Source organism: Pimephales promelas, chromosome 13 (assembly GCF_988280905.1).
Source record: "Pimephales promelas chromosome 13, fPimPro1.hap1.1, whole genome shotgun sequence".
Taxonomy (NCBI): Eukaryota; Metazoa; Chordata; class Actinopteri; order Cypriniformes; family Leuciscidae; genus Pimephales; species Pimephales promelas.
This window is the reverse complement of record NC_142781.1, coordinates 11097861-11109872: the sequence shown is the minus strand read 5'-3', so window position 1 is coordinate 11109872 and position 12012 is coordinate 11097861. Positions and strand designations below refer to the sequence as shown.

At 45.6% G+C, this 12012-nt stretch overlaps 1 protein-coding gene across 2 annotated transcripts in view; it reads right to left on the bottom strand.

The window, feature by feature from the left end:
* Positions 1-12012, bottom strand: part of trim67 (tripartite motif containing 67) — a 73909-nt gene that overhangs the window by 43320 nt on the left and 18577 nt on the right. For both annotated transcript variants that reach the window (XM_089118470.1, XM_089118471.1), the window contains exon 3: positions 1603-1725. In XM_089118470.1, the coding sequence (XP_088974596.1) occupies positions 1603-1725 (123 nt within the window). The remainder of the gene's footprint in view (positions 1-1602; positions 1726-12012) is intronic.

Sequence of the window (12012 nt, the reverse complement as noted above, 5' to 3'; positions counted from 1 at the left end):
TCTCTAAACATATTATTAGCAGATGGATAGTAGAAGCCATTTCTTCACATTACGAGGCGTACAATTTGCCTTCGCCTCTCCTGATAAGAGCTCACTCAACTAGAGGAGTGGCATCCTCTAAAGCCCTGTTGGCAGGGGTCTCTGGTTGGTTGGGAACTTAGGTTGGTTTGTTTCATGTTACGCCCAAAACACATCCATTACTCATTACATACATTAAGGGATTAGGAACAACAGTTTTAGACCATGCGCCGGACACGCCGACCATTTTATCCATCGTTAAACTAGCAAAAGTGGATTCGGGCACGTCTTAAAGGGATAGTTCACTTTGAAATTAATTTTTGATATGTTTTAGCTTACCTCAAGGGCATCCAAGATGTTGGTGTCTTTTTCCACAGTATTTTCAATTTTGACATTTTTCAGTCAAACCGTTGTTGTCTATCAGTCTTACACTGGAGGCAAAGGGGGTCCACCAAAAAGCATGCACAGAGTAGTCCAAATTAAACGTGATTTAATGACTCGTAAATGTAAGTACACATTGATGGCCTAAGACACGAAACGAGCCGTTTGTGTGAGAAAACGAACAGTATTTATATCGTTTTTACCTCGTGTGATCCAAGTGATCTGAATCAGTTGTTCAATATCCAAATGAACCGAACTGAATCAGTTCAATGTTACGCCGGAAGTGATCGCTTGCGTGTGACGTCACTCAATATTTACACGGAGATTTCGGAAGTTTTACCTTTTACTAAACATATTTAGATATACCGAAATCATCTTCCATTGCGGTTTCCATCTAAATATGTTTAGTGAAAGGTAAAACTTCCGAAAACTCTGTATAAACAAAGAGTGACGTAGGTGCGCAAGCGATCACTTCCGGCGCATGCGCAGACCGCTCATTTTGTCATGGCTATGATTACAAGAGGTAAAAACGATATAAATACTGTTAGTTTTCTCACACAAACCGCTCGTTTCGTGTCTTAGGCCATCAATGTGTACTTACATTTACGAGTCATTAAATCATGTTTAATTTGGACTTCTCTGTGCATGCTCTTTGAGGTGAACCGATTGAGGACCCCCTTCACCTCCAGTGTATGACTGATAGACAACAACGGTTTGATCAAAAAATGTCAAAATTGAAAATGCTGTGGAAACAAAGACACCTACATCTTGGATGCCCTTGAGGTAAGCTAAAACATATCAAAAATTAATTTCAAAGTGAACTATCCCTTTTAAGTGTACCTAAACCATGCGCTTAAATCTTTAAAATAGGGCCCTCAATCTGCTTTCCGTAAGGTCTGGACACTAACAGTGTCTTACAGAAACTATCTCTTCCTCTATCCCATCTGTGGGGTGAAGCAGCAGGCTATATTATCATGTGACCGATTGAGAAAATAATCTTGCTGCAGCAAAATTTAAAGTACTGCAGTTAAAGGTGAACTTTTTAATGGTTTTAAGATGATATTAAAATTACTACTACAACCACTAGAAAAGTATTACGCCCAAGTTTAGGTTTGTGGGCCCTTGTCAAAAGGTGTTTAGAATAGGAATGAGTGACAAGAGATGTGCTTGTGTGTGTGTGTGTGTGTGTGTGTGCTGACCTACCTTCAGTTTGCTCTCTTTCTCCTTTGTGACCTTGGTGAGCAGTTTGGCCTTCTGCCGAGTGAGCGCTTCAATCAGAGAGTCACACTGAGCGACCAGACATGCCTCAAACTCAACCCCGTTCTCCTGTTACACACATACACACACACACACACACACACACACACACACACACACATGTTTTGTGGGGAACTTTTCATTGTATCTTCCATTATACTGTACAAACTGTGTGTTCTATCCCCTAACCCTACACTGTAAAAAAAATAAAAAATAAAATAAAATAAAATAATAAAATATATATATATATATATATATATATATATAAAATGTTACCTGATTAGCTTAATTTCAAGTTCATTGAAATTGAAAAATGTTATATTTAGTTTCATTTTATGTTTAGTTAATACAATGGAGAATGGTTTAATAAATATAAACTCAAAAGATTGTTATCTAAACCACATTTACTGTTAAGTAAATTTGACAAAGAAAGATTTGCGATAACAAATCATTTCTAAAACATTGTTTAGTATATTTATTAAGCTGTTAGGTTTACGGGGACACAGGAAGTGTTTACATTGTAATGCTGCCTGTCAACATAGACATTTGTATCCTCACTCCTCATAAACCATTTATGCAAGAACACACACACACAATATACTTTTATTGAGAGTCAGCCTCAAGAATTTGTCCTATAAAACAGTACATACCATGTATCTGAATATAAGAACAGGAAGCAGACTTCAAGCAGGAAGTCTGCTTATAAAGTTAGTAGTGATAAAGTTCACAATTTCCTACTGTCTGAGCCTTAAAAGGCCCCTATTATGGATTTTTGAAAATTACCTTTCATGTAGTGTATAACATACCTCTAAGTGGATGAAAACATCCTGCAATTTTAAGTGTGAAAGTGCACTGTGTATAAAGTTATTGTCTTTCAAAAGTAAGAGTCGACTCTGAGTCAATGAAATGAATCGTTTTTCAGACGAGTCATAAACCGTTTTGTTGTGACGTCAACACGAAACATTAGCATATGCCCGCCCACTTATTCCACACGCAGAAAACGTCTCGGGTTATGACTATAACCCTTGTTCCCTGAGAAGGGAACGAGACACTGCGTCGATAAAATCGACTCTTTGGGGACGCTCCCTAAGCGTGCGCCTCTGAAGTATGAATGAAACTAATCCAATCCTGATTGGTGTTGCGTCGTGACGTAACATGTGACGGCATACCCGGAAGTATAAAAGTGACGCTGTCACAACACACACTAGCCTCGCGATGAAGCAAGACGCTCAAGGGTCTGAAAAGGGGGCGTGGCAACACGACGCAGTGTCTCGTTCCCTTCTCAGGGAACAAGGGTTATAGTCATAACCCGAGACGTTCCCTATCGAGGGAACTCAACACTGCGTCGATAAAATCGACTCTTTGGGGAACGAGTACCCACTAGGCCACGCACCAAACAGACCCGCCCCAGAGTGAAACTGATTAGGCACTCAGCAAGGGCCGAGTACGTGTGCACCGGGCGTACTGGGAAGGCTGAGACTGTAAAACCTGATGAAAGTATGCGGGGTAGCCCAGCCGGCTGCCTCACAAATCTCCTGCAGAGGTACTCCCGACAGAAGGGCCCTAGAGGAAGCCATGCCTCTAGTCGAGTGAGCCCTTAAGGCCAAAGGTGAAGGAACCCCACGCACCTTGTAAGCCTCAGTAATAGCCTGGACAATCCAGTTACTTATAGTTTGTTTGGTTGCCGGGAGCCCCCTCTTAGGTGACCCAAAGCATACTAACAACTGGTCAGATCTTCTCCAAGAAGCAGACTTTTCCAAGTATACACTCAAAGCTCTGACGGGGCAGAGCAAGTGAAGCCTCTCTTCTCCCGCCGACACATGAGGTGGAGGATGGAATGCCTGAAGGACTACAGAGCGAGCCGTACTCGAAGGAACTTTAGGCACGTAGCCCGGACTCGGGTGCAAAAAGGCCTTTACTTTGCCAGGGGCAAACTCCAAGCAAGCTGGCGTTACCGCCAGGGCCTGGAGATCTCCCACCCTCTTAAGAGAGGTAATCGCTAAGAGAAAGACCATTTTCAACGTTAAGTCCTTAGGCGAAGCCGACTCTAAAGGTTCGAAGGGAGCGAGGGACAACCCTTCCAGAACTATTGCCAGATCCCAGGCAGGCACCCTGGACCTGATCGCCGGCCTCATCCTCCAAGCACCACGGAGAAACCTAATGACCAACTGGTGCCTCCCCAGAGGTCCACCATCTACTGGCGCGTGGAAAGCCGAAACGGCAGCCACGTACACCTTAAGAGTGGACGGGGAGAGACCCGCAGAGAAACGATCCTGAAGGAATTCCAGAACTGAAGCCACTGGGCAGTTTACTGGATCCAACCTCCGTTCTCCACACCAAGTGTGAAACACCTTCCACTTGAGGCCATATAATCTCCTGGTAGATGGGGCCCTAGAGCTAAGTATGGTTTCAACCACCTCAGCTGATAAGCCAGCATTTAGGTACTGAACCCCCTCAGAGGCCAGACCCACAGCTTCCACAACTCTGGGCGAGGGTGGAAGATTGTGCCCTCCGCCTGAGACAATAGATCCCTCCTCAGAGGAATCGGCCATGGCGGAGCTATGAGGAGTGATATTATATCCGAGAACCATACTCGTGTCGGCCATCTCGGGGCAACCAGAAGTAGACTGATGCCCTCTTGACGGACCCTCTCCAGGACCCCTGGGAGCAGAGCGATCGGGGGGAAAGCATACAGGCGAAGCCTCGGCCAAGCCTGTACCATGGCATCCAACCCCAGCGGGGCTGGATGTGAGAGGGAGAACCAAAGTGGACAGTGGGACGTCTCTCGAGACGCAAACAGATCCACTTCCATCGGTCCGAACCTCTCCCATATCGACTTCACCACATCCGGATGAAGTCTCCATTCCCCGGGCCTCAGCCCCTGCCTCGACAGGATGTCTGCTCCCCGATTCTGAACCCCTGGGATATACATTGCCCTTATTGACAATATCTTTCCCTGGGACCAAAGGATAATCTGATGCGCCAGTTTGCACAGAGGGCGCGATCTGAGTCCCCCCTGTCGGTTCAGATAGGCCACCACTGACGTATTGTCTGTCCGTATAAGGACGTGGCGACCCTCGATGTCTGGGAGGAAGCTCCTCAAAGCCTTGAATACCGCCATCATCTCCAGGCAATTTATATGCCAAGTGCGATGATGGTCCTGCCACAGACCCCTGGTAAAGCGGCCGTCCATGACCGCGCCCCAGCCCGTAAGGGAGGCGTCTGTCGAAACGGTTTCCCGGCGACATGACACCCCCAACACTGGCCCTTGGGATAGGAACCAAGGCTTCTTCCATATTTGCAGAGACTGAAGGCACTTGCGCGTTACTCTGATCATACGGAACGGATTTCCTTTGGGTGAGAACCCCTTGGTCTTCAACCACCACTGGAGGGGCCTCATGTGAAGGAGGCCCAGAGGAATAATGTTGGATGCCGCTGCCATGAGGCCCAGCATCCTTTGAAAGTGTTTCACAGTGACGGCCTGACCTAGCCTCACCCTGGACACCATCGCCAGAATTGACTCGATACGTGCGGGAGACATACGTGCCTGCATTGTAATCGAGTTCCACACGACTCCCAAAAAGGTCGTGCCCTGGGACGGTTCTAGCACACTCTTCTTCAAATTGAGTCTTAACCCCAATTTTTGAATATGGCCAAGAACGACATCTCGATGCCGAACTGCCATCTCCCGAGACTGGGCCAAAATAAGCCAGTCGTCGAGATAATTCAATACGCGAATCCCCTGAAGTCTCAGTGGAGCAAGGGCCACGTCCATACACTTGGTAAATGTGCGGGGAGAGTGCTAGGCCGAACGGAAGAACCCGATATTGGTATGCTTCGCCCCCGAAAGCGAACCTCAGGTACCTCCTGTGACAAGGAAGGATGGAGATGTGAAAATAGGCGTCTTTCAGATCTATCGTGACAAACCAGTCCTCGGATCTGATTTGACTCACGATTGTTGGAATGGTCAACATTCTGAATTTGAACCTTCTCAGAGACCGGTTCAACACCCTGAGATCCAAAATTGGCCTTAACCCCCCATCCTTCTTTGGAACTATAAAGTACCGGCTGTAAAACCCGGACTCCCTGTCTACCGGAAGAACACGTTCTATGGCTCCTTTCGACAGCAGAGTCTGTACTTCTTGTTCCAACACCTGAGCCTGCTCTGGGACCACCGCAGTGAGCACCACCCCAGAGAACTTGGGGGGGCGGTGCGCGAACTGCAGTCTGTACCCAACTCGTATTATCTGCAGGACCCATGGAGATATGTTGGGAAGATGATACCATCCCTCTACAAAATCTGCTAAGGGTACCAGCCTCTCGAGGCTGGCCTCTGGTGTCTTTTCGCTGGAAATTGATGCGGCCCGAAGCGCTGTTAACGGCGGACCTGCATCTTTTCCTAGAGGGCCCCGTTGTGAGAACAACCTCGGTTGTCTCACTGCGGAGGGGGCAGCCCTCTGAAGTCCTGCCTTGGCTAGGACCTCTTTTCCGGAGTCCTCTTAGCCTGAATGACGTCCCTCAGGTCGCCCCTCTGGCTGGAGGACTTCGGTTTTTGGGAGCGTTTCCTCTGTTGCCAAGACCCCGGAGGGGGGGCTCTAGAGGAAACGCTCTCCTTCTGCTCTGCCCTGTGGGAGGAGCTGGCTGATGGCTGGGGCTGATTGCTTTGCCCCCCCCTACTAGATTTGGCCTTCGCTTTCCGGGGGAGGTACTGCTGGAACGCCGCAGATTGTTTTCTCGACTCCTGAAACCTGTCGACAACCGAATTAACGGCGTCGCCGAACAGGCCAGAAGCCGAAAGCGGCGCATCCAGCAGGAAGGACCTATCCTTTTCTTTAATACCGGATAAGTTCAGCCACAGATGCCTCTCCGTGGCCACCATGGCCGCCATAGAGCGGCCAATAGCGCTGGCCGCTTCCCTAGTGGCCCGGAGAGACAAGTCTGCGGCCTTCCTCAACTCCGCGACATCTTCAGGAGTAGGCCCCTCCCCCTCATCCAAATCTTTCAGGAGGTCGGCCTGGTATGCCTGCAAAATCGCCATTGAGTGCAGACACGAACCAGCCCGACCCGCCGCCATGTAAGCCCTGCCCACCAATGCAGATGTCTCTCTGCAGGGCTTACTAGGCAACACCGGGGTCTTTAGGGAAGACGCCGATTCGGGAGAGAGATAGCTCGCTAAAGCCTCCTCCACCTTCGGCATTTTCCCATATCCCATATCTCGAGCCCCCATAACATTGCTGTAATCTATTACATTGGGACTCGAAATACGGGACGAATGCGGTCTTTCCCACGTTCTCGAGATCTCTTTATGGAGATCAGGGAAAAACGGCAGACCCCGGCGGTGAGGCTGTGACCTGCGCTGCAGGTAACGCTCGTCCATTTTACTGGTGACTTGCGTTTCCTGCTCATGTTGTGGCCAGCTGATGTTTAGTCTGGCCACAGCGCGTGTCACAACCTCCACCAGCTCCTCATAACCCAGGCCGCGTGATGGCGTGCTGAGATCACGGTCGTCCGCATCGATGCTGAGCACGTCCCCTTCCTCAGAAGTAGACAGCTCAAGCACCGGGACCTGATCGCGGGTAGGAGAAACCGCAGCGCGGGCTCCCACACCACTCTCAGAGGCTGCGGGATCAGCCGATGGCGAGCGAGAAAATGCCTCAGCATTCTCACTCTCCTCCGCCAGATCCCGCTGCGAACCCCAGGATCTCAGTCGCCGCATCGCCTCGACATATGCGGGACCGGAACCCTGGGGAACGCGAGCCTGACCGTGCTCGTCAAAGCACGCCAGCCGGGAGCGCAGCACTCTAATAGGCAAAGCCTCACACATTTCACAAGCAGCCCCCTCGAGAGCTGCCCGTGCGTGCTGCACTCCCAAACAATACACACAGAGAGAGTGTGCGTCCCCACCCGTGATGAAACGAGGGCAGGGATGCACACACCTCTTGAATTGTTCACTGGCCATACTTTCTTTCAATAATAAGACAAACAACACCAAATAAGACAGACAGTTTCAACATAAAGCGCTTGCTGAAGAGCGAAAGCTAGTGTGTGTTGTGACAGCGTCACTTTTATACTTCCGGGTATGCCGTCACATGTTACGTCACGACGCAACACCAATCAGGATTGGATTAGTTTCATTCATACTTCAGAGGTGCACGCTTAGGGAGCGTCCCCAAAGAGTCGATTTTATCGACGCAGTGTTGAGTTCCCTCGATAGGGAACTTTAACGCCCTCAGACACTGGCTGATTCCTGTAAACACTGGACGACATCATGTCCAGAAGACGATGTGCTCTACTGTGTGAAGGGAAACCCAGGTTTTATTCACTGCCCAAGGACGAGCATGTGAAGAATCAGTAGTTTAAATGAATCTTTACCACGATACCACAGCAATATAATCCTAAACTTCTGTTGTGTTCCCTTTATTTTACTGACGACTGTTTATCTCGGAGTTCAATACAGGATTTGCGAACCGTTTGCTCTTGAAAGATGGTGTTCAAAATACTCAGTTTTGAGTTGTATATTGTGTTGATCTCCTGCTAACTGGCTAACTCACGCTATTACTGTCTTAATGAAATACTTCTAATCCTTCTGCTGCTAATCAGTTATGGGTCACTATTACCTAAAAGTCGTTCTCACTACTTTAAAGATTAAGTATGCAATTTACAAAATTATAAACATCGTTTTAAACGATATGCACTTGTTTGTAGACAGTCATGTTATTTCATTGCTTTGAATAAACAATTGAATGTGGTGCATTCATATTTTGCTCATATTTGCCTCAGGAGACAAGCCGAAATCTGTTTCCCCCTAACTGAAATTATGTCTTTTAAATTTGAATATAGTTCTATAATAATAAGTATAAAATTCAAATTCAGTTTTTCAGCCATTTTGACAGCCCCACAGGGAGTATGTCAGAGATGGAACGAGGCTTCAGGAATACAAATACCATTCAATGGTGTAGCTACGGCATCCACCAGAAGAGAACTGGACCATGCAAACAACCAATGGTGTAAATTTGGTCCTGGAGTTTGTGCGAGCAATGAAAGACGGAGTGAGTATTTGGATCTTTTGGTATTCTGTTTTTGTACCCCTAGTGCCACAGAAATGACACACTTCAGCTTTAAAGTTCATCTTGTTAAACTGGCAAAGATCAGTTTGAGATCGTCTGTGGTGTAGGAGTTACGAACTGAACTAATCGTTCATTCACTTTGAGTATGGATGTGACTCAGATGTGAGACATACACCCACACACTAACAGGGCTGATGGGACTGAGTCATTTCATCTTCTACACAAAAATGATGAAGAGGAGATGTTTGACAAGAGTATGACTGGTGACTGACTGGTGCATTTTAAAATAAGAGGTCAGGCTTGAAACCAGACTAATAAGGTCCTTCGGCAGGACTTGTCTTTGTGTGTGCCTGTATGGCACATTACATTGAAAAACTCTGAACACTCGTGTACTTTAATCTACAGAGGCTTTCAAAGACAATCTCCCTCTCCCCCTCTCTCTCTCTCGTGCGCATGTGTGGGCGTTTGCTGAGTGAGTGTGAGTGTGAATCGGAGCGTGATTGTGGAGTCCCTTCTTCCTTTTCAAAGGTCTGTTTACATAAGTGTTGTTTCTCTCACTGTTTTTACCGTGTCTCGTCAAAAAGCACTGGGGATATTGTGGTGAGAAAGGGGAGATTGGGTTCGCCAATTTTTAAAATGGCTGCCGTAGCGAATGCGGACATGGCGAGTTTTGAGCTACTCACCTGGCAGCATGAATAAAAGTGCCGTTAGAGTTGAGTGCTCAGTCGAAAAATGTGTGTTAGCGGTAGGAGCGGTGGTTGGTGTTGGTCACAGTATTCGTTCGGCATTGAGAATGAACGGTGCTGACAAAATTGAAAAAATGAACGCGACGGTTGAAAACATGATCAGTCCAATCAAGCGAGAAAGGTTTTGTTTCCTAAGTACCTCCATTTATTAGTGACAAAGCGCTGAAATGGGAATTATCTCAATATGGACAGTTTGTTTCGGGCGATTAAATAGTTCACTTTGAAATTAATTTTTGGTATGTTTTAGCTTACTTCTAGGACATCCAAGATGTAGGTGTCTTTGTTTCCACAGTATTTTTAGGTCAAACCGTTCTTGTCTGTCAGTCATATAAGCGCCCTCACCCTCAAATCACTTGGACGTGGCTGTGGTTACAAGAGGTAAAAACAAAATAAATACTGTTCGTTTTCTCACACAAAACGCTCGTTTCATGTCTTAGGCCATCAATGTGTACTTACATTTACGAGTCATTAAATCATGTTTAATTTGGACTTAAGGTGGACCCCATAGGTCTTCATTATATGACTGACAGACAAGAACGGTTTGACCTAAAAAGATCAAAATTGAAAATACTGTGGAAACAAAGACACCTACATCTTGGATGCCCTTGAGGTAAGCTAAAACATATCAAAAAATAATTTCAAAGTGAACTATCTCTTTAAGAAAATTCCTTTAGGCTGCAAATCCCCATTGTTGAAACACATTGTGTCTTTTCACCGACAAGTATATATGAATTTGAGGAGTGATATTGATGAACTGAATATTTCTTTTAAGTTCAAAGTTGATTGCTTTGATTGTGTAATTTTTGCAACAATTGAGAGCTTTGGATGCGGGAAAGCGGGGTATTGGTACGAGCTTGTCCAGACTAAAATGTGTCAAAGTCATAATGAAAGTCAGAGTGTGGACAAAAGAAAGTGAAGTTGGTGAGTTTTTGGATTTGAGTGTGGACAATGAAGAACTAGGAAGTAGTTGGAGTGAAGAGTAGTCAGAAACAAACTTTAAAAAAATGAGACAATGGATATTGAGCGAACGAGACCCAAAATAGTCTCATTCGTTTGTGCTTCGTTTGCGCTGGTAAAATTTCCGTTTATGCTGCGTCGGGTTTTAAAATATGACATTACATCTAAGTATAAATGTTATTTATTAGGCTAGGCTACAAGCTGAAGCTTGGTCACGAAGATCAAAAATAGGTTAGTAATGGTCATTCTGGTTACTTAGGCTATATCTAAGAAATGTCTATCTATTATGAAGTCTTCGTGTCAGTAAGTCGGTTTTAGTTTAAACCAGTGGACAGGATGATATTGACAAGCGGGTTGAAATTGTTAACATTTATGCGAAAATCTCATTTGCAGAAGTAAACTGGGTCAAAAGTTCAGCATATAAGTGTTGGAAAATGGAATGAAGAACTGTTATTAACAGGTGAAATGGTTTGGTCACAAAGAGGTCTGAAATATCTAGGAATATTTTTGGGTGATGAAATGATAATGAAAAGAAACTGGGAAAATATTCTTGGAAGGAAGACTTGAAAGGTGGAAATGGCTTTTACCTAAAATGTCCTTTAGGGAGAGAGCATTGATTATTCATAATTTAGTAGCCTCCTCATTATAGCACAGATTCACAGTTTTAGAGCCTCCTGAAGGGGTTCTTGGAAAAATACAGGTCAAAGTGAGTCAACTACTTTGCATAGCGTAGTTTTCAACTACAGAACTTACTTATTTTAGAAGTAAAATAACGAGTGTTGCTTCTTTTACTTGGTCCTTCATGAGTGCGATAAAAGGAGAAACCACAACGACCACAGGCTTTTCATTACGACCCATCTTCTTAGCGACCATCAGAGCCAGCTGATAAGTTACACTTTTCCCGAATCATGTTGGAAGGACGCCAAAAATATCTTTCCGATCGACAAATGCCTTGATTGCAGTTTTCTGTTAGTCTATTAAAATTAATGCGCTGTCGATTCATTTCACAACAGACGCGACAGCAGAATCTATACATCTCAATTCTCCAGCCGCAGTCATCTCTGAGGGAAACCAGTTAAGCGCTCTTTGATAACATGATGATTACGTCCTTGCAGATCATCTGTCCATCATCGCATTAAGCCCGCCCTAGCAATTTGATTGGGCCGAACATTTTTTGACTGACCATAATTACTCCTCAATGGAGCGAGTCCAGACCGAACTTCCCGACCGAAAAATGTTGTGGGCGGGGTTCGGGGTGGCATCCAGGCTAATGGTGTATGGTACAGGTCTAAAGATCATTGTCATACCAGTCTCTGTATTGGTTTTTTGAAGAGCCATTAATTAATGCTCAACTCGATTTATGTGGAGAGACAACTTTGAAGTTGATGCAAACTTTAACAAAAGCCAAAGTTGTTACAATTAAAGACTTAAAGCTACAATATGTAGCTTTTTTGGCCACAAGAGGGCGCAGTTTCCAACAATAACAAAGGCGTATGTTTATGACGCAGTGACAAGCTGAATGATGGGACTTGCTGTCAAGCTGATGGATCTAATAATGTTTAAAACACGTGAGTCCCGCGGATTTA